General features: G+C 37.8%; 1 protein-coding gene across 1 annotated transcript in view; it reads right to left on the reverse strand.

Annotated features, from left to right (window-relative positions):
* LOC113430936 (cysteine-rich venom protein ophanin-like) overlaps positions 1-23,950 on the reverse strand; it is a 45,371-nt gene that overhangs the window by 10,946 nt on the left and 10,475 nt on the right. The window contains 1 exon segment of the mRNA XM_087949457.1: positions 17,801-17,889. Coding sequence (XP_087805583.1) covers positions 17,801-17,889 — 89 coding nt within the window.

Below are 23,950 nucleotides of genomic sequence, written 5' to 3' on the forward strand. Positions count from 1 at the left end.
ACCACAGCACAAAGTTAGAATGAATTAATCATTTTCCTCATCTATTCTTCAAGGGAATACTGCAGTGAAATTTATGTATTGATGTAAAGAGCTGATATAGTGTCTATCTCATTTAATGATCCTAAGTGGCTCACAACAGGAATAAAAAGAGAGACATCCTACCCACCAAGTATCAGACCAATGAGCCTCATTGAAACAAACATTTGGAGGAGGGGGGGGGCAGAGCCAGGTCTTCACTGCCCTCCGGAAGGCTTAAAAGGGTGGGGATCCCTCAGACCTCAGGTGTGTGTGTGTGTGTGCTATTCCAGAGGGTCTATAAGGGTCTAGAAGTTCTCTTATAGACCATGGACATCAAAATTATTAAGATTCTTTTCATTAAATGTGCCAGTTTTAATTATATTTGTCTGCCCAATTCAGCATGATTTTGTTTTGCTTTGTGTGTTCACCCCTGGAATGTATTTTTGAATTAAAATGAACAGTTAGACTGAGCAAATTTTACTGATCAGACCAAGAAACCAGAGTAATGAATGATAATACTATTTGATTACAACGTTACAGTAACATAGCAATAGAATCTTGAAAGTCTAAATGTACTTCTCCCCAGCTTTCATCTTATCGAGAACTAAGAGTAGTCTTGTCTGAGACTCTTTCTCAAATTACATTTCTGCATTGGATTCAGATTTATCTGACTGTTGTCTTGGCTTCATTTCTTCTTCTTGCTCCTCAATGTTATTTCAACCCCCTCACAAATATGAAACTATCCAATATATTTAATGAATGATTAATTGTAAGAGAAGAAAGTTATGTACTGTATATGTATTAAATCTTCTATACGTGATACAAAATTATGAAACTTACAGTTCCAGAAGACTGTTGCAGCACTGCAGCAAGACTTAGCAAGACAATGAAGGCAATCATTTCTAAAAAAAAAAAAAGAATATTGAGACATATCTGTGCTTAATGTCCTCAATGGAATTTGTGCCAGTTTCTTAAATAGTTCAGAATTTTTGCAATGTTATACCTTTCTGAAGATATATATCTCCTACCTAGACTATGAAACTCACTCTAACCCTTATGTCTTTTCTCTCCTTTAGTCCTTTGTACTCCAGAATGCATCCTGCATATCTGTGCTTCATTTAAAGAATATGTACAGGGGATATAAAAAGTGGACACATATTTTTTAAATGAAAATCAGACTAACATAAATCATATCAGGATTTTTCCACCTTTACTATAACCTATAAACTGTACAATTCAACTGAAAGATAATCTGAAATCTTTTAGGGGAAAAAAAAACCTTAGGACAATATGGTTATATAAGTGTGTATACCCTCTTATAAGTAGGGAAGTGGCTGTGTTCAGAATTAACCAATCATATTCAACCTGATATTAATTAGTAGTCAGTACATACCTGTCATTAATTAAAGTGACCTTGATTAAACCCATATAAAGTTGATGTTTTCTAGTAGGATTTTTCTGACATGTACTCAGTTGTCTCTTACAGCAAAAGACATGGTCTGCGAAGAGCTTCCAAAGCATCAAGGGGATCTCATTGTTGGAAGATATCAGTTAGGAGAAGGGTATAAATTTTTTTCCAGGCATTGGCTATACCATGGAACACAGTGAAGACAGTAATCAACAAGTAGAGAAAATATGGCACAGTAATGGCGTAAAGAACTTGACATCCTTCCCAAATTGATGAAAAAGAATAAGAAAATTAGTTTGAGAAGCTGCCATGATGCCTACAGCAACATTAAAGGATTTATGGCAAGTATTGGTTATGTACTACATGCAACAACAATCTCTTGTATTCTTCATATTCCCTTGGCTGCAGGGTAAGGTGGCAAGATAGAAATATTTTCTTACAAAGAAAAACATCCAAATCTGACATTTACAAAAATCTAACGAAACCATGCGAGAAATACATGTTATGGCCTGATGAGACTAAAGTTGAACTTTTTGGCCACGATTCCAAAAAATATGTTTGGTGCAGAAACATATCACCAAAAGTACAGCGTACCCACAGTGAAGCATAGTAATGGCAGCTTTATGATTTGGGGCTGCTTTTTCTTTAGCTGGAATTAGGATTTTAGTCAAGGTGTAGGGAAAGACGAACAATTCCAAATACTGGTCAATTTTGACATAAAACTTTCAGATCTGTGCTAAAATGCTAAAGATGAAGAGGAATATTCAAATCAACAAAATAATGGCTTCACCAGAAAATCAAATTTTTGGAAGGCCCAGTCAGAACTCAAACCTGAATCCAATTGAAAATCTGTAGGGTGACCTGAATAGGGCTGTGCAACAGGAGATGATCTCACAATCTGACAGATTTAGAATGCTTTTGCAAGGAAGAGTTGGTAAAGATCCCAAGGCAAGATGTGCCATGCTGATAGGCTCCTATCCAAAAGACTAAATCCTGTCATAAAATAAAAGGGTGCTTCAACAAAGTATCAGTTTTAGGGTGTGTAATCTCATGCAATTATGTTATTGTAAGTTTTTTATTTTTATTTTCCCCTCTAAAAGGTTAGTTTGTTTTTCAATTGAATTGTAGAATTTATAGATTATATTAAAGATGAGGAAAAATCTGAAGTGATTTATCTTGGTCTGATTTTTTTATATATCTGAAAAACCTGGCATTTTATCAGGGTGTGCAGACTTTTTATATCTATATCATCTATATAAAAATCTATAAATCTAAAATAGTTCCTAAAATCATACCGATCAGAGATTATTGAATCTAAAATTCAACATGTCTGAAGGACCCCAGGCTGGAAACAGTTTATTTAGAATATATTGCTTCTCAGTCTTTTGCCGTATATCAAATACAATCAACTATATTCAGCAGATGCAAAGGCTACACAGCTAATGCATTTGGCAATGGTGATTGCTCCTGAGGCAACGCAATCAGAATTTGTTTCTGATTGCAAGTATTTGTCCTGGACTCCTGGCAGCCTTTGTCTTGAGAGCATGGAAACAGATTGGATTAACATGATATTTAGTTGACTTCCCAGCATCTCAGGTGTGCTAGGAAGTGGTGTAACACCACTGTATGTGGAGTTTGCTTTTCTGTGGCCCTTTTCCATGGCTGTAGCATCTAATGAGAAACTACAGAAAGCAGAAGCTGAGATGAACTTTAAAACAAATAGAAGAATGGGCAGCATATCAATTTAATAATAAATTTTTAAAAATTAAAATTGCTGAGTTAGAATTCTAGCACCATGCATAAAATATTGGGGGGGGGGGGGGGGGGGCACTAAACCAGACTGCCCAAATCCATAATAACAGGGAGGAGGAAATAGAAAAAAATAGTATATTTTATGAGCTCAGTTTCTCTTAGGAAAAAGTATTAAGCCAAAAACCAAAAATGGCTAGGATTGAGGTCTTGCTTATTCAGGTATACATTTACAGACCAGTGGTACAAAGGTTTATTTGGAAGTCAGTCCCATTGAGTTCAATTTTTGTGCATTCATATAAATGCACAAAAAGGTCTGTAGCCTTGAAAGAGTTTTAATTCTATTTTCCTCTTTCCAGGGAATCTTAGAAATATTAGTTTAGTAAGGGAAGATCCCAGGGATGCCTAATAGGATCATTGGCAAATTCAAAAAACAGCAGTGTCTGATTTTTTCTAAAGATAAGTCATGTTATTTAAGCTACTATAAGACCTAATAAATGTAACATATTCTCAAAAATAGAACAAAATAAAACAATTTCATAGAAGTTGCATAAATACTAATTGCCTTTCCCCCTAAAATTATCCCAGCTTGGTTAATTACAAGCAATGGATTTAAACAAGCTGCAGTAAAATAATAAATCTTACCTCTAGTTCTGAATAAACCTGAAGGTTTATTCTTATTATTATTGCTTTCAGAAAATTGTGGAAGTCAGACAGACAGTGCCAGGTTTATATACCTTCACTGCTTCCTGTAATTCAAAGTCACACGGTGCTCAACAGTAAATTGTATCCCTTAAGTCTTGTAAGACAGAAGTTTTGATTTGTCTCAAGATCTTTTTTTCTTCTCGGTTGCCAATCAGCCCCTTAATGATTGACATTACAACAGATTCAAGAATGGTTACTTACAACCCATTGGTGAAGATATGACTGCCCCCTCTGGCTAATATGATCATATTTCGAGTGCTTGGCAACCAACACACATTACGTCTGGTTACAGTAATTCACAATCACGTGACCTTTTTCCAGCATAAAATGGCAAAAAGTACTCATTGGATATGCTGCATTTGCTTAATGACTACATGGTTTGCTTAATCGCAGTGATGCATGAGCAAAATTTGGGATCCATGTGATTGTTAAGCAAGGACTACTTATAATGTTATTACCTCTTTAGATTTCAAGATAATGTAAAAATATTGAAAGTATACAAACTGTGGCTTTGTGATCATTTAAACTCTAAACCCCATATGCTAATACTCTAGTATGGAGAATGATAACCTTGATTTATAGCAACCTTGTACAATAGGTGCTCTTCAGAAGGTCTGGGCTTTAGGTATCCTAAGTCCTAACCAGAATAGCTAGGTAATCTTAGCCAACCATACCATCTAAACTTTTGTGGTAGCATGGCAAGCAATAATATGGACTCCCTTTTCATGATCAGCCTCAGTGTGTTGCTTTCCATAACAACAGACCTGAAGTTCCATGTCCTGCCAGGTTCATCTGCTGTATGTGGCTCTGTTTTACCCCTTGACAAATACCAGGGACACATCTCTGGGCTTCCCACATTTACAAACCTGGGGGTCATATATCAGCTCTACCTGCTAAGGATGTCTATCAGAATTGACTCAAGGAAATCTGAAGATGTTTCTATCAAATTTTAGGCCAAGGACCATTGATCCTCAAAAACTCTGTATTAGTCTGACTATCTCAACCACATTTAGGCACAGAATATTCACAGTAACCATCTATCCTAATATGGACCCCAAATACTTGTAACTCTTTGGATACTGTTGTCAAATCTATCCATAGGATATCCATAGTGCCTTTTGGTCTTAGTACCACACCAAGGATGTACAATATCTTTCATCCCTTCTCACCACGACCATGCTACAAGCTCTTTAGGTCTTTGAGTAAGCTTAAGGCTTACAAATCAGAGCAGGTTTACTTAAACCTTAAGAAATGACATAAATGCTCCAGTTTTGACATTGTGGCAAGATCGACACAGGGGAGCAGGGGTCTGCATCCCATACTAAATCCTCTTTGTTGGAGGGCCCTCCAAGGGGCTAAAGTCACTCTGTAGGGGTGACATACAAAGGAGGGGCACTCTGTAGGTCACGGAGAGTGGTGGCTCTCCTGCTAGACCTAGGTTTTCTTTCCTCCTTTCCAAAGATGAAGATGAGGCAGCCATTATGGCTGTCATGAAGCTAGGGCAGCCAAAGAAACTTAAGATTGTGGTGGAGTGGTGTGAGTGGACAGTGATTGGAGCTGTGTGAGGTGATTTTTAATTTTTGCCTTGGATTTGACCCTAAAAGAAAACAAATCCAGGAAAAGAGGCTCTCTGGAATGTTTTTAAGCGGCAATTAAAGAGAGGCAGAGAGAAATTGCATCCTAACAGGAAATAAGTAAAAACTATAAAATACAGAAAGCCTGGATGTATAAATTTTACTGGCATGACTGAACAGGCGTTTTAAAATGCTGGATATTTGACTTTTTATTGAATATTTTTTTGAACCAACTTGAAGTAAATAATGGTCAGAATAGCTTTAACATTGAATTTTAAGCTGAAGGCACCATCTATGTCATACTCCTAGAATAAAAAAACAACCCTGGAAAACTCTGATAAGAGAAGACAATAACACCTGAATGTCTGCTGTATTATCTATCTGTTCTATACTTATCTACTTTATGGTTACCTTGAAAACCTGGAGGATATCTAATGGAATGACTTTTGAATACTGGAATTAATTAGCAATTCAAAGAGTGGGTTTAAGGAGCGATCTGGAAACCACCACCACCCCGGACTGTATACATGGAACTAACTGACTAACTGTGGGATATAAGGAATCATAATTATTATATCTCCTGATGAACAATGTTAAGATTAAGTAACTTGTTGGCTTTGGGAAGTAAAAAAGAATGGACTCTTGAGCAGTGACAGATTATCAGCAGAACATTGAGTAATATTTGGACCTTTTAAAATAAGACAAGATGGCACATCAGTAGAAACTGGAGGCACTTCAAAAAGAAACCATGTTGATGCTCCAAAGTCTCTATGATACTATGATGAGGAATTTCAGGGAGACGAAAGACACTATATGACACAACTGGAAAGACTGAAAATGTACAACAAAAAATAATGAATCAAGATAATAAAAGCCAGGAAACAAGGGAGATAACTGGAAGCTTAGAGGATGACATAGAACAGACTTCACAACAAATAGAAGAAGGAGAAAAGAAGGAGGAGACAATAAAGTTGGGTAAATATATATTAGGAGGTAAAAAATGGAACTGAATAAAATGAGATATTTTTGGGAAAAAAGACAGAGGATTTGGCAGGTACACAGGTGCACTGGCAGCAAAAAATAGTTGGATTGAATATGAAAGATGTAAATAAGAAGCCAAGGGAGAAATACGGGAGGCAAGTTAAAAAGAGAAGAAATAAAACTTTTAAGAGAATGAGAGATGACAGATAGAAAGGATTTAAAAAAAATAAGCTTGGCTGTACTAAGAATTAGAATAGATTAAGAAATTAGGAATAGGGGGGATATTGTTATACATATTTTTGCAAAACATATTTAAAGTGATAAGTAGAGGAAATGACCAGGTTTTGAAAAAGGGTGTTAATAGGCATTATTAGGCATTATTATTATTAGAAGGATGTACTAAATATTGAATAACTGAAGAATGAAGGATTATGTGCACAAAACGTAATCACTGAACAGTAATGCTGATTGAATCCCACCCGTGCTCAGATGCCACACTGTCCATGTAATAATGTTTTTTTTAAAACAAGTTTTATTGATTTTAAAAACAAACAAAACATATCACATCAAAGTATAAAACCTCCTTTCTCAAAAAATTACTTATAAGTTTTAACAAGGCAAATAAAGCATTATTTTTAAGGCATAATTAATTCTCAACCAGGCATAAACACACAAAATACAAAACATAAAACAAGACATAGAAAGATAAAATCTCCTTAATTATCATTTATACATGTCTTTCCCAAATTTCTCTCCCTTTAGTTTTATTCCTCCAAGGTTTTATTAATTCACAATCAAAACATAGCTAATAACAACACAAAACATAAAACATAAAACATCTTTTGAAAAGTGGCTTAGCCCCGGGTTACATCTTTTTTTACAGACCTAAATCAAATTCATGCTCACCTTATATACCATTCATATCTTATTAACCATTCTATATTTTCTATATAACTTCTCCCTTCTTTTCACTCTCTTAATTATATTTTGTTTATTTCATCTTATTTCAAAATCATTATGTTTGTATCTTTTGTCCATTCTTTTCCAATCATTTATTTATCTTTAGCAAAGAATTTCCCCTGTAATCACTTTTAAGGTGTGACGCCTTTCCTTAAAGTAACACTTAAAGTAATACATAATTTCTATCCTGATTCTGCTTGGTACATTCTACATGTTGCATTTTGAAAAAAAAAAGAATAATAAACTTATAATATAGTTAAATATATAATTTCCATTCTAATTCTAATTCTACTTAATAGTATAGCTAAGCATTAATCATTTTACACATTCTCTTTGATATTTTATTAAATATTGAAATCTATCATTATAAAACATTTTAATATTTTATTAAATCTTATAATATTCCAATAGACTATTTTAAATGCAAATACTACAATACTATCTTATGTACTCTTGCAGAATCTTTCTTAAATTATAGGCTATCCTTTATCCTTTATCTCTAAAAAAGATATCTTGTTTGAGACCGTGGCTTTTCCCCCCCCTTTCCCTCCCTTTCTTCTCCAATCTGATCTTTTTGCCCCCCCCCTCTCCTAACCTCCACCTTTTTAGCTTCCCCTCTCTGTTGTAATTCTCTTTTCAATTGCTTTCTAACATTGTACCTTTTTTCCACCTTATTTTTATTTTTCATGGTTGTTTTATTAAATCTTAAATTCTCATTTTTCTTTCCTCTCTTCCTATTTTCTTTCTTAATCAAACTTTTTTGTCCATTAAAAATGGCTTCCTTTTCTTCTTCTTCTTCTTCTTCTTCTTCTTCTTCTTCTTCTTCTTCTTCTTCTTCTTCTTCTTCTTCTTCTTCTTCTTCTTCTTCTTCTTCTTCTTCTTCTTCTTCTTCTTCTTCTTCTTCTCCTTCTCCTTCTCCTTCTCCTTCTCCTTCTCCTTCTCCTTCTCCTTCTCCTTCTCCTTCTCCTTCTCCTTCTCCTTCCTCAAGTATTTGCTGGTACGTAGAAACCGCCATTTCTAAGAAGTGGAAGACAGCTCCCAATGAATCCTTGTCATTTTGTTCTCTTTCTTTTAGTTTTTCATATTCCATTTTTAGTTGATCCACAGATAGTGCCATTGTAAGTTTTTAAGAACAACCCTGATGTTTTTAATCTTAAAGTAATTTGCAAATGTCAAAGTTATCAAACAATCCAAACAGACAGAAATTATTTCCTCTTCTTCTCTTTGCAACTTTTCCTCCTGGGGCAAGATCCCAAATATATTTTAAAGCCGTATTACAGTTAGTTGTTGGTCTTATAATCTTCAAGGCGTCTCCTCCAATAAATTTTAAAGATTTCTTTTTTAGTCCTCTCCTTCCCACTTATAACAAAGAGCTTATTTTTACCTTAAAGAAGCAGGTTTTTCTGTGCTCATTTGCTTTCTCCGTAAGGAAGGGGGGTGAACTTTCCTTCAGCACTTTCGCCGCCGTAACAACTTCTTTTGGAAACAAATGTATCAATCCGAAAGTCAGGTTTCCAGGGTGTTTTAAAAGTTACTTAGTGTCCCGGTTCAGCCAAGAAAACTTCTCCTTCGGTCTTCCTCCTGCACATTCTTATCCGGTTGAAGATTCCTTTGGGGCTGCCATTTCTGACAGCCGCTCCACCGCCTCAGGAAAAAGGAGTCTAGCTGGCTGGGGAAAGGGGGTGCGATATCCCAAGACCCCTGCCCGGATCTCCTCTATCTTCCGCTGCCTCTTCGGGGCAGCGACAACCCCCAAATCCAGTTGGATCGGGGGTACCTCAGCGGCGAGCGCAGCAGGGACCCGCAGAGAAGCGGATTCCTGCCGCCGCTGAAGCCTTGCAACCGGAAGTTGATCCCTGTCCATGTAATAATGTTGATTATATTTAAAAATAAAAAAAACTTTATGAGAAATGACATGTCATATAAAATCAAACATCTAATATTTTGTAAATATTTGCAAAGCTCGTCATGCCAATCTAAGGGAATGTCATCTTCTTTCCAAATTACTTTATTTGTTTGCTTCTTCTGACAACCTGAGAAAATCTGGGACCAATTTTTCCCTGTAAAAACAAAAAAAAAACAAAGAGGGGCAGGAAGTGGACAAGGCAAGAGAAGTAGATTGGGGGGCCTTAAATGCTTTTGCAAAATTATATCAAAATAAAGGAAGAATCAATGTTTCTCATATGGCTCCTTTCATTAAAACCCGGACAGAATTTCCCCATTGTGAGAGGGGGCATCACCTGCTGGAGATGTAGACACCCATTTCATTGTCCTTTCTAAACTCATTCAGTCAACTACAGCTGCTAGTAAAACAATTAACCCTTTCCTTGCAGACTCTTAATACTACCTCATTACTTTAATCAAACACTGATTAATTCATTACCTCAAAACTTACAACTTTTCTACCTCATCACCTATATCAACGATTAGATAATCAATTTCTATAAAATATTTTATTAATGGTTTAATTGATTTATTGTTTTAATTGATTAGTGTGATTAGAGTGTTTAGTGCAAATAGTGTGATTACTGACTAGTTTAAAAGATCAAGATTCATGTAATTTAATTGAATAGTAAAATCAATGATTTAGTGAATTTAAATGAACAGTGTGATTAATGATTAGTGTAATTAATTGATTAGTGATTAGAGTAATTAATTGATTAGGCTGATTGTTCTCAGGAATATTATCTGACTAGAGAGATTACTGCAATTGATTGTTTGATGTAATATTGGCTATATAGATTACCCAAAATTGTTCCTTTAATTAATTCAATCAACATACTATCTTAACAAACCTACGATGCCAAAAAGAAAATCCTATGCCAAACCACAACCTAAAGAGAAGATAATCCCCACCAATGAACCACAAGACTCCTGCACATGCCTTAAATGCTACAAAAATCTAAAGGATAATGAAAACTCCATCAAATGTTCTCTGTGTAAAAAATACGCTCATCATGACTGCTTGGGATTACCTGAGCAAATGATTCAATACCTAGAATCATCCAATGAGTTTCCATATTTCTGCAAATCATGCAGACCCAAACTGGATCTGTCTGAAAGAGTTGATACCATCGAAACCATTGAAACATCCCTTAACACCATAGTAGCATCCCTGGACGCCGTAAAAGAAAGAATATCCAACCTTGAAAAAAAAGACACAACGCAAAAAACCTGAACATCCAATAGCTACAAACCACATCTCTACCCAACAACCACAACCCAATCCAAAACCCAATCCACAAATAAACACAACCCAGACAAATATTGATATCCCAATCCTCATCAGAGAAGCCGTTGAGCGTGAACGGAAACGCCCAAACGCCATCTTATTTGGTCTAGAGGACATCAATGTCAATGATGACATCACAACTGTCCGAAACATCATCAGTGATTATCAAGCATCAACCATCTCCGCTGATGAAATACTTGACATTTCCGCATTGACCGAGAGCTCAAAAACAGAGACGGCTCTGTGGCCCCACGCTTGTGCAGGGTCATTTGCAAAAATGAATCAAGCAAACGTAAATTCATTTACACTATAAATTCACTCGCCAAAACCAACACCAACCATAAGAACCTCTGTTGTCGCCTGACCTAACCATACAGCAACGTGCCCGCTCCGTGTACTCCGCACTGAACTCAAAAAACGCCTAGACAATGGAGAGAAGGACCTGTACATTGACTACCATGCTGACTGTATCAAAAGTAAGTCACACAACCCGCAACTCGGCTTTAACCCTCAACCACAACCCTACCTCAACCGATCCACCATCACCCAAGACTAGGCATGCACGCCCCTAACTACCTCAATTCCAACTACTACTGGCCTTAAATGCAAACTACTCAATGCAAGAAGCCTCATGAATAAAATACCTGAATTTTTCATCCTACTAAATATGGCTAAATTCGACATTATATTTGTCTGTGAAACATGGCTCAATGCATCTCTCCCTGACTCCATTACCACAGTAAGGGACTACCATGTTTACCGATCAGATCGTGAAATTCGTAGAGGAGGTGGTCTTGCTATCTTCTATAAAAAGTCCTTACATCTAAAAAATATCCAAGTTACCCAGGAGCTTGCTCTTCCTGAGACCATCATCTGCAAACTATCCTTAAATATCACAATTCGATTCTTACTATGTTACAGAGCACCTGATTATGACATCGAACATGTAAACAAGCTAAATACATTACTAACATGGGCTGCATCCTGCCCATACCCTTTTATCTTTCTTGGTGATTTCAATCTACCTCATATTGACTGGACCCTAAATGAATGTACAACTGAAATCATACACACAACCTTCTACAATGCTATTACAAATCTGGGACTGGAACAACTAGTAACCAACAACACTAGACTAAACAACTGCCTCGATCTCATCTTCTGCAATAGTTTGAATTTAATTTACGGAATACAAACTAAAGAACCCTTTTCCAGCAGTGACCACAATATGATTGACTTTTGTCTCAACATACGCCCACACAAAAATCACCACAATGATGTAATCCCCAATTGTAACTTCAAAAAAGGCAACTATGATCTTATAGACAACGATCTCTCATCCCTTGATTGGCAATCTTTATTCACTGGATGCAATACTGTTAAAGACCATTACAACATATTTTTACTTGAAGTCAAAAGAGTCATCAAACTATATGTACCAACAACAACTCCCAAAACAAAACAAAAAAGCAGATTACCCATCAACAATAAGGAAACTTCAATCCAAAAAGAGATCACTCTGGCGGAAAAACAAATCTGGTCACGTTGCCAATTTCAAAAGCCGATACAAAAATTTATGCCACCAGATAAAGACCGAATGCACCAATTATCACATTAAACAAGAGGAAAACCTTCTAAGCACCAATTCCACCCGTGCTTTTTACAATTTTGTAAACAACAAACTAAAAGACTCAAGGTCCATCCCACCCTTGATAGGACCTGATGGTAAAGACTGCAACGACGACACCATTAAAGCCAACCTCTTTAACACATTCTTCGGCTCAGTATTTGTAAACAGCAATGGATCATGCCCAGTATTTCCTAGCCGTACCACAGATAACAACAATGATCTAATACATATCGATTTTACAGAAGACAATGTTGAAAAAGCACTACGCAATCTAAAACCATCTCTATCTATTGGACCGGATGGAATATGTGCCTACTTCTTAAAAAAGCTATCCACTGCCATAGCCAAACCTCTAAGCATAATCTTTGAAAAATCTTTCAGGACCAGCTCCTTGCCTAACCTATGGTCACAAGCCACAGTCATCCCCATCTTCAAAAAGGAGACCCAAGCCTAGTTGAAAATTACAGACCAATCTCCTTATGCTGCGTCACCTGTAAAGTCATGGAATCAATTATTAACCAATCCATCATCCTCCACTTAGAGACAAACAACCTACTCTCCAATAAACAATTTGGTTTCAGAAAAAAACTATCCTGTAATCTGCAACTCTTACACTGCAAAAACATATGGACGACACAACTCGACCAGGGCAAAGCAATAGATGCAATCTACATAGACTTCTGTAAAGCCTTTGATTCAGTGGTACACGACAAACTACTCCTAAAAATAAAATCCTATGGTATCTCTGGACAACTGAATAACTGGATAGAAGCATTCCTGGCAAACAGACAACAAATGGTCAAAATTGGGAGCGTCCTATCAAATTCTGTACCTGTCAATAGTGGTGTCCCCCAAGGCAGTGTTCTAGGACCAACTCTCTTCATACTCTACATAAATGACCTCTGCGATCATATTAAGAGCAATTGCGTTCTTTTCGCTGATGATGTAAAGCTGTTCAATACCACAGACAATACTGCTACCCTACAAAAAGATCTCGACTATGTATCAGAATGGTCAAACAAATGGCAACTTCAAATCTCAACAAATAAATGCTCTGTCTTACATATTGGCAAAAAAAAATCAGAAAATAAAATACAAGCTGAATAGTCAAGATCTTGTTGATGACCCAAGCTCTGTAAAGGACCTTGGAATACTCACCTCAAATGATCTAAGTGCTAGAGCCCACTGCAACTACATAGCCAAAAAGGCATTAAGAGTTGTTAACCTAATCCTACGTAGCTTTTTCTCTGGTAATATCACACTACTAACCAGAGCATACAAAACATTTGCTAGACCAATACTCGAATACAGTTCATCAGTCTGGAACCCACATTACATATCTGATATTAGCACAATTGAGAAAGTCCAGAAATATTTCACAAGAAGAGTTCTCCACTCCTCTACTCGTTGTAGAATACCTTATGCCACCAGACTTGAAATTCTAGAACTAGAAAACCTTGAATTACGCCGTCTTCGGTCTGATTTAAGCATGGTATATAAAATCATACATTGCAATGTCCTACCTGTCAATGAATACTTCAGCTTCAACCATAACAACACAAGAGCACACAATAGATACAAACTCAATGTTAACCGCACCAAACTTGATTGCAAGAAATATGACTTCAGCAATAGAGTGGTCAATGTCTGGAATACTCTACCCGACTCTGTTGTTTCTTCCCCAAACCCCAAAAACTTTAACCTTAGACTGTCTACTATTGACCTCACCCCTTTCCTAAGAGGTCTGTAGGGGGCGTGCATAAGCGCACCAACGTGCCTACCGTCCCTGTCCTATTGTTTCTCTTATTCTTCTTTTATTTTTCTTATATGTACCCATTTCATGTATTCACAACTATGTATACACTTATACTTATTATCTTGTAAACAATTGGCAAATCAAATAAATAAATAAATAAAATAAATAAAACTGTGGTAATGGGATTTCTATTATGAATGTTCTACACTAAACTGAGTAGGCATAAAGAAGCAGATGTTTACCAAACTACTAGGAGTTTCTAAAGGAAAGTGTCCTTTCATTCCCATTCTAATATTTTTCCTCCAGGCTTTTTTGTCAGAGTATGTACCACGTGTAGCATCTCTTCACAAATTCACTGTCTCAGCCGCTTTGCCTCCATCCTTGACCTTTGTAGATGCTGGTTTGTACTGAAAGCTCTCTCCTCCCATTCCTGGTCTTCTCCCCAGCCATTTCTGCTCCTCCTCTAACAATCGACCTGTCAAATATGCCATGGTTAAATCCTGCTCTTGCATAGGCTCCAGACTTGTCACAAGAACATCCCATGAACTGCCCAGGGAACTGAGCACCATATACACCTTGCGTGCCTCAGTAAATGTCATTCCTCTTTCTTCCAACTCAAGGAATGCCCTTCTCATATTCTGCAGATGTGTGGACATACACTCCCCTAGCTTTAGCTGTGCCTTATACAGCCTCTTAGTCAGCAACACTTTACTGCCCGCAGTTTCTCTGATGTACACACTGAGCAATGCCTCCCAGCACTCTTGCAGACTGGAGACCCCTCACGTATGTCAGCTGACTGTCCTCCAAAGCCAAAATTATGCTGGATAATGTGTTTTCATTTTTCCTCTGGTCTCCATTATCCAGGACTGCTGGTGGATTTGTAACAATCATCCACAACTCCTCCCTCTGCAGATACACTTCCAACTTCACATTCCAGGAGAGGTATTTTGTCTCATTCAGCCGAGACACCAATAAACCTCCTCCGATTACACCAACAGAGGCCATGTTGCCACTAACCACAATTTAAACCACTTATCCGGATGTAAGCTCCCACTGGGTTTCTCTTCTCTCTAGGCTTTCCAGTCACTCTGACCTTCTCTCTGTACTGGGCCCATAACCTGTCAGAGTGTTTGCAGCATGAGACAGATCTTATGAGACAACCCAAGAGCAAAACACAGCACACAGAGACTTCGACATTTAGCAGTGGTTTATATACAAGACATATACAGAAATATATGTGGTAGGCAAATACATTACAAGCAAGCAAACTTCTTCTTAACTGTTCTTAACACAGAGAGAACTCTGCAATGAATACCTGACACAAGGAGAGAGAACACACCCTCTAATGGCTGCCTTTATATAAACACCTCTTAAAGGGGTAGAACACATCCCTAGTCTTAAAGGGAAATACCCATGCTATGCTAATTCATTCTTATTGCATCAGCCTATATTGCATTAGTTTCACTGCTGGCTGACTCTTAAATCCCAAGACCTTAACACTCTTCCTATTTAAAGCCAAACAGCAGATAATCCAAATGCTTTTACATAGTCATTATATTTTCCAGAGATACAGGCTTTTTTAACACATCAGGTTACAAATACTGATACATCTTATCCATTTACATTTACATCCTTTAACAAACATACATACCAGGTTAATTCCAATTACACTGTCAGCAAACAATATTACAAACCATGTGCAACAAACCATGCTTTATACTTTACATCATTGTGTAACAATACATCTGTGTCCTACTGCCTTTTTCCTTTCTGACAATGACATCATATCCTGGCAACTTTGGAGTTCATTCCTGACACTGTATGCTCTAACCTCACTTGCAGTGAACCTTTCAGAAGACAAACCTTTATTACTCCTCTCAGATCTTCTTGGTATTATGTGTTCCTGTGTTTCTGTTACAGGTCTCTCCTCTTCTATATCTATATCCACGGTGTCTTCTCTTTTTATCATGGGCCTATCCTCTTCTGTATCTATATCTGACCTGGTTTCCTATCTCTCCTTCCCTATCTCACCTTCCGATAAACTAGGACTATGCGTTGGCATGAATACCTCATGATTAGCATGTTCCAATTATTCTACTCTGCAAAACTAGCAGTTCTTGAAATCACTACCTGTTTGATAACATCTGTAAACCTGTATCCTTTTGTTCCTGGCTCATACCCAACAGATCTAAGCTTCCTGGCCTTATTCTGTCCTTTTCTCCTGGTACCTTTTGGAATATGTACCCAGGCATAACTGCCAAATGTTCTTAAATGAGCTAATGAGGGTTACAATGTAACAGGAAACGGTCGTTGGTTCTTAACTTGTATGAGCTTTCTCATTGAGTGGAGATAGAATCTAGGATTGGGTTGTCAGTTGTTGCTAGCTGATTGGACTAAGTCTGTCAGATCTGTGAGGACACTCCCCTGTTCCTAAGGATGCCCCAGAAATTGGTGGAGAAATAGTGACAGACTGATGTGTTTTGCTGTTGTTGTTGTTGTTGCTGTTGTTGTTGTTGTTGTTGTTGTTGTTGTTGTTGTTGTGCTTCACTGGATTCGGAACGACCCACATCAGGGTGGGGCTGGATGATATCTCCACCCAACGAGAAAGGTCGTATCCGGTAAGAACCAACAACACTTCTCCATTGTGGTGGAGATTGCATCCAGGATTGGGACATACCAAAGCTGACTGTCCTATGGGCGGGCCTAGTTTGGTCTGAATCTCCTAGACAGGGTGGACCGTTTGAAGAACTCTCCATCCAAAGGCTGCCTCCAAAGATGCAAAGGAGTCCAGCTTATAATGTTTGATTAATGAAGAAGGCGAAGCCCAAGTAGCTGCCCAGCAAATCTCCTCTAGAGAGGCTATATTATTTCATTGTGGCAGAAGCAAGTAGCACGACAATATGTCCTGACCAAATCAATATGGTATCCATATCTGTTCTTTAAAATTTTGCAGTTTGAGAAGACATCTTCATACTTGCAAGTATTTGCTGAAAATTTTAAAAAGAGGAAACATGAATAAAAGTGAGAAATTACCAGAAGCATAACTGCTAGGGACTCTTTTACAATTGTATGCAAAGTTTTAGAGCTCAGAATCAAACATATGTATTTTTAATAGGGTGCTTTAAAGCTGAAGATTTTTAAAATGAAAATGAAATACTCTAGTACTTAGAGTTATTATTTTAATGAATATATTAGAGTAATTATATATAGCTGCTGATTTAGTTTCAAAAATAACCCTGAACAAAATTCAGAGAAAGCTGGTATGGATTTTAAATTCTTAATAAGCTAAAATGGATTGATATCATCCTCATCTTTTCTGAATCAATTGTCTGGGCTTAGCAACCACTAGCATCAGAGGTGGTATTCAGCAGGTTCTGACCAGTTCTGGAGAACCGGTAGCGGAAATTCTGAGTAGTTTGGAGAACCAGCAAATACCACCTCTGACTGGAGATTTTACAGTATCCTTCCCCTGCCACGCCCACTAAGCCATGCCCACAGAACTGGTAGTAAAAAAAATTGAATCCCACCACTGACTAGTATGGGCTCATATAGATGCACCATCGATGTCTAGATGTCTGGTTATCCCATGAATACATGTTTCATTTTGTGGTGGTCCAGTTGTCTTGCCTAGGTTTGTCTTGCTGGATAGCTGACCGTCTTCCATTATGCCTGTTATTCTACCAAGAGGCAGTTAGCTGTTCATATAAAATCTGTACTTGGGTGACATGACATGATCTTTAAAAATGTTCATTTAATAATTGAGCTTTTTTTAAAAAAAACAACTTACTGCATAGTCCGTTGTCACAAGCCGAAGGACAGTCTGCACAAGGTGGCCCTGATTTATATGGAGTAGCAATTGAACCTATGATGTTCCCTCTGGAATGAAAAAAGATGAACAGGATGGTGTTATTACTCTTACATTTGTGATTTCCAAAACCCTCATGCAGTATCAATAGATAATTGACTTTGTTTGCATTGTCTTGGTCTCTTTGGTTTGGGTCACCAGTTTTGAGAGAGCAGACAGCACCATCGAAGGGCAAGACCTGACTTCTGAAGTCTTCTCCAAAAGGCAGTAAATTCTGTCAAGTTTTGTGAGAGAGCAAAAAAAAAAAAAGATTTTCCCAGCTTGTTAAAGAAATAATTGAAGGAAACTTTGATTTCCTCCTCATGTCTTCCTTTTTCCCCTGTTTCATTTTTCCTCTTTCTTTATTAACATCCTTTCTCCATCTCTCTGTCTTTCTCAATTCTCTCTAAGCAACACAGAAAGGATTTCCTCCATTCCTGCCAATCATAGGCTATGATTGCTTGAGGATGCAAGTCTGCCTTCTATGCATATCATCCATATTGTTTCTGTGCATGTTATGTTATGCATGGTTTTTTTCCAGGTATTGCCCATAATTGGGGAGAAACCATGTGACAAAACATGTAATTGCAGGTTGAAGATTTCCAGTTCCATTCCTGGAATTGCCACTGAAGTTAAAAAGAATAAGGTGAATGGAAAAGTAAGCTAAATAAATACAAAAAAAATATATGAACCGGATTAGGACAAAAATTAAATACAAAACAATGAACCGGATTAGGAGAAAAATTAAATTTAATTAATATTAAAGATTAAAATTAAAGAATTTGAAATAAATATAATCTAACAGTAAATTCCATGTGGTAAATAATTTTTCCCTTTTGCTCATATCAAAAATAGTAAATTAGTATTCTGGGGGCTGCTTATATTCTAGTCTAGAAGGAAAAAGAAGATATCCATCCATCCATCCATCCATCCATCCATCCATCCATCCATCTATCTATCCATCCATCGCTTTCTATTTTCTGGATGGATGCATGCACTGAATTAATTTCCAGGCTACTCATTTCCAAAATGACTTTGTTCAGCCTCATGATTTAAAGAAACAATATGTTAAAAAAAATAGATATCCAAGCAACAACATAACATCCTGCCACGTTATGACCAACACAGAAAGATATTTCAGGGAAATTGTAGAATTATATAGGTAGTCTTCACTCAGTGATTGACTTAGAAAGCAAAATTTTGCAGTCATGATGGTAACAAAATAACCAACGTTGCTACCAATCCTTGCTTGTACAACCCTTCCTGGTCTGTAATAGTAGAGGAAAGTGAGATTGACACAGTAACACAGCCATTATTTCCCTTTATGACAACTTGGCTTAGTGACTGAGTTGCCAGTCCAAATTGTGGTCATTAAATGAGGACTACCTGTATGGCCTTTTGTTTAAAAATCCCAAAGTCAGTTTTTATTTAACTCTATTCATAATCCAGTGCAGAAACAATAGAGGAAAATAATTGGAAGATCTCCTGAAATAAAATATAACTAAGAGTGTATGTCAGCCAATCTTGTGAAAATGTAAGTATTTTTGATTTTATTGCTAGATAAAAGCATATGGAGGAAAGAACAATGATGTTACAGCACAAACTTTGTGGCTTAACATACTGTGTCTATTCCGGGCACAATAAAAAAGGGTGGGATTTGCATTGGGCTGTCATAATGCCTATTTCATCATTTTTTTCCATCATGACTACTAGCAGTTCAAACATTTTTTGCTAGGTAACCTTTCAGCCCATAAAACCATCCTTATCTATTGGCCCCAATGGATTATGTGCATACTTCTTAAAAAAGCTCTCCTCTGCCATAGCGGAACCCCTAAGCATTATATATGAAATATCATTCAGAACCAGCTCCTTACCAAAGCTATGGTCCTTAGCTACGGTCATCAAAAAAGGTGACCCCAGGCTGGTTGAAAACTACAGACCAATCTCACTGTGTTGTGTCATATGAAAAGTCATGGAATCAATCATTAACCAATTCATCACCCTCCACTTAGATTCAAACCACCTACTCTCCAAAAAACAATTTGGTTTCAGGAAAAAAATTGTCCTGCAATCTTCAACTCATACACTACAAAAACATATGGGCCAATCGACTTGACCAGGGTAAAGCGATAGACACAATTTACATAGACTTCTGCAAAACCTTTGATTCAGTGGTACATGACAAACTACTATTAAATCTAAACTCTTACAGTATTTCCGGATTCCTTCATAAATGGATTCCTGTGTTCCTGTCAAACAGGCAACAAATCGTAAAAATAGGGAGCCTATTCATTGATGAACTTCTCACTGAAGTTATATACCCATGCATACTGAATTCCTCCTTATAACAATAAATGCACTACATATATTTCAAACTGATGATGGGTTGAATTTAGGCATATCATCTGCAAAAAGAAGAGGCTCCACTTGCAGAAGAGACTGCAAACAGTGGTGCTTCACGAATTCTCCCTTCATCCTCAAACTCCAGATATCCTTTAAAAAGATGACCTAGAAGACTAAAACTACATCTGTCTTTGACTGTATGAGAATGGTGGATCATGCTAAGAGCTAAGAGATTCATTTAAAGTCTGAATCCCACTTCATGTATAGCCGACAAAAGTGTCATTCCATTCCATTGAGATTCTATGTACTCTTTTTTTCAGTTATAGTTTTTGTTCTTTGCTATATATTGGGGGGAATTTAATTATTTGGTCATTTACCCCCTGCCTCCAAACCAGTTACCCCTCTCACAAAAACAGTTCACAAAAAGGTCAGCAACAGGTCACAAAAAGGTCATCACCCTCCAATTAGAGTCAAGCAACCTACTCTTCAAAAAACAATTTGGTTCAGGAAAAAATTGTCCTGCAATCTACAACTCCTACACTGCAAAAACATATGGACTACTCTACTTGACCAGGTAAAGCAATAGATGCAATTTACATAGACTTCTGCAAAGCGTTTGATTCAGTGGTACATGACAAACTACTGTTAAAACTAAACTCTTACAGAATTTCCGGATCCCTTCATAAATGGATTACTGCATTCCTGTCAAACCGGCAACAAATAGTAAAAATAGGGAGTGCTATATCAAACCCTGCTCCAGTTAACAGCCGTGTCCTCCTAGGACCCACACTGTTGATACTCTATATAAATGACCTTTGTGATCACCTTATAAGGAACTGCGTCCTGTTCGCGGATGATGTAAAACTATTCAATACCACTGACAATGCTACTGTCCTTCAAAGTGACCTTGATTATGTGTCTGAATGGTCAAACAATTGGCAACTCCAGATCTCGACCAACAAATGCTCCTACACATTGGTAAAAAAAAAAAATCAGTACACCAAATACAAGCTAGGCAGATCTGACCTCATTGATGACCCTCACTCTGTCAAGGACCTCAGTGTACTTATGTCTAATGATCTAAGCACCAGAGTTCACTGTAACAGAATTGCCCAAAAGGCATTAAGAGTTGTAAATCTAATCTTATGAAGCTTCTCCTCTGGAAATATTGAATTACTAACTAGAGCATACAAAACTTTTGCTAGACCAATACTCTAATACAGCTCATCAGTCTGGAATCTACACTGTTTAGTTTAGTTTACTTTACTTTATTGTCATTGCACCTCGTACAACGAAATCAAACACCATCTTCAGTGCACATCATGACCATGACCATGAAAATAAACACAAACATACATCCTTCACCCTTCACACATTGAACCGGAAACCCCCAACACCACACCAACACCGCACTATACATCAGAATTCAAAAGAGCTACTGCCCTGGGATAGAAGCTGTTTTTCAGCCTATTTGTCCTTGTTTTTATTATTCTGTACCATCTGCCAAATGGTAATAGTTCAAAAAATGGGTTCCCAGGATAAGATGGATCTTTGAGAATGTTTTGAACTTTCTTAAGGCAGCGGGAGCTATAAAGGTCTTCCAAAGAGGGGAGAGGGCAACCCATGATCTTCTGGGCAATGACATTAACCCTCTGGAGTGCTATCCTATCTGCCACTGTGCAATTGGCAAACCATACAGAGGTGCAGTATGTTAAAATGCTCTCTATGGTGCAGTGGTAGAAGGTCACCAGCAGTTTCTCATTCAGTTGTTGTTTTCTGAGAAGTCTCAGGTAGTATAATCTCTGCTGGGCCCTTTTGACCAGGGCTGCAATGTGAGCACCCCAGGTCAGTTCCTCTTCTAGGGTAATACCCAGAAACTTAAAACTGGCCACTTGCTCCACTCGGTTTCCACTGATAAGCAAGGGCTGGATGTCTGATCTGTTCCTTCTATAATCCACCATAAGCTCCTTGGTCTTATTGGTGTTGAGGACCAAGTTATTGTCTCCACACCAGGAAAGCAACCGGTCCACCTCATCTCAGTAGGCAGACTCATCCCCCCTGGAGATAAGTCCCACCACTGTTGTATCATCTGAAAATTTAGCAATAGTATTACTAGCGTGAGTGGGAATGCAGTCATGCACATAAAGAGTATAGAGTAAGGGACTCAACACACAACCCTGTGGTGTACCAGTGTTAAGAATAAGGACTGAAGAAGTATGATTACTTAATCTGACCCTCTGTGAGCGGCCAGACAGGAAATCCATAATCCAAAGGCAGATTGAATTAGAAAGCCCAAGGTCCAGAAGTTTAGACACTAGTCCATGTGGAAGAATTGTGTTAAACGCAGAACTAAAATCCACAAAAAGCATCCTCACATAGCCCTCCCATTGTTCTAGATGAGCCAGAGCAGTGTGAAGAGTGATGGCTATAGCGTCCTCTGTAGATCTATTTTTTCTGTATGCAAACTGGTATTTATCAAATGTATGCTGAAGACCAGAAATGATGTGCCGGCAGACCAATTTCTCAAAGCACTTCATGATGATAGGAGTGAGTGCCACTGGTCTGTAATTATTGAGGTTATTGATAGGGAACTTCTTTGGCAGTGGAACAATGGTGGAAGCCTTCAAACAAGATGGAATAGTGGACTGGGATAAAGACCGATTGAAGATCCTTGTAAAGACTCCAGCCAACTGATCAGCACAGTCTTTAAGCACTCGTCCAGAGATACCATCAGGACTGGCAGCCTTTCTAGGATCCACAGCCCTCAGAATGTTCCTCACCTCCTGTTTTTCCACAATGAGGTGGGGGCTACAATTGGCTGGTAGTTGTGTTTTATCTGTCTCTGATGTCTCCACTTCAAAGCCAGCAAAGAAATAATTCGGTTCCTCTGCCAAAGAAGCATCCCCCTCAGCAGGGATGACATTAGTCAGTTGAGGGTTTGTAATTTGTTGAATCCCTCGCCACACCTGCCTCACGTTATTGCTATAAAAATTATCCTCAATCTTCCTCTTATAATCAGTCTTGGCCTTCTGAATACCTTTCTTCAGATTAGTTCTGGCAACACTGTATCTTGTCCCATCTCTGGACCTAAAGGCCTTGGTCCTGTCATGCAAGAGGCGCTTGGTCACCCAGGGTTTCTGATTGGGATAGATCCTAATACATTTATCCACAGTGATAGTATCTGTGCAGTGTTTGATATAGCATAGAACAGCTGTAGTGTGCACCTCTAGGTCAGGGTGCTAAGAGATGTCCCAATTTGTGTTCTCAAAACAATCCTGAAGTTGTTGGGAAGCATCTTCTGGCCAAGATTTCACTGTCTTTATTATAGGCAGAGCCCGTCTCCTAAGAGGGATGTATGCTAGTGCTAAAAGCAGTGACATATGGTTGTCCCATATGTGGTAATTTTATAACCTTATAGCCATGTTTGATATTGGTATATACTTTGTCCAATATGTTTGCTCCTCTAGTAGCACACTTAACATGCTGATAGAATTTAGGGAGCACTTCTTTTAAATCGGCTTGATTAAAGTCCACCGCTATGATATGCACAGCATCAGGATACTTATTCTGCTGATTACTAACAATGTTATACAAGAATCCCAAAGCTATGGTAGTATTGGCATCAGGTGGGATATAGAGTGCAGTAATCAAAACCATGCTGAATTCCCTCAGAAGATATATGGGTCTACATTTAAGAGTCATATACTCCAGGTCCATGGAGCAGTGGCTGTCTACAGTATTTGTATTGAT

The sequence above is a fragment of the Notechis scutatus genome, chromosome 1 (assembly GCF_049901735.1).
Source record: "Notechis scutatus isolate UNSWTSFEM ecotype Mainland chromosome 1, rNotScu1.2, whole genome shotgun sequence".
In the NCBI taxonomy this organism is placed as follows: Eukaryota; Metazoa; Chordata; class Lepidosauria; order Squamata; family Elapidae; genus Notechis; species Notechis scutatus.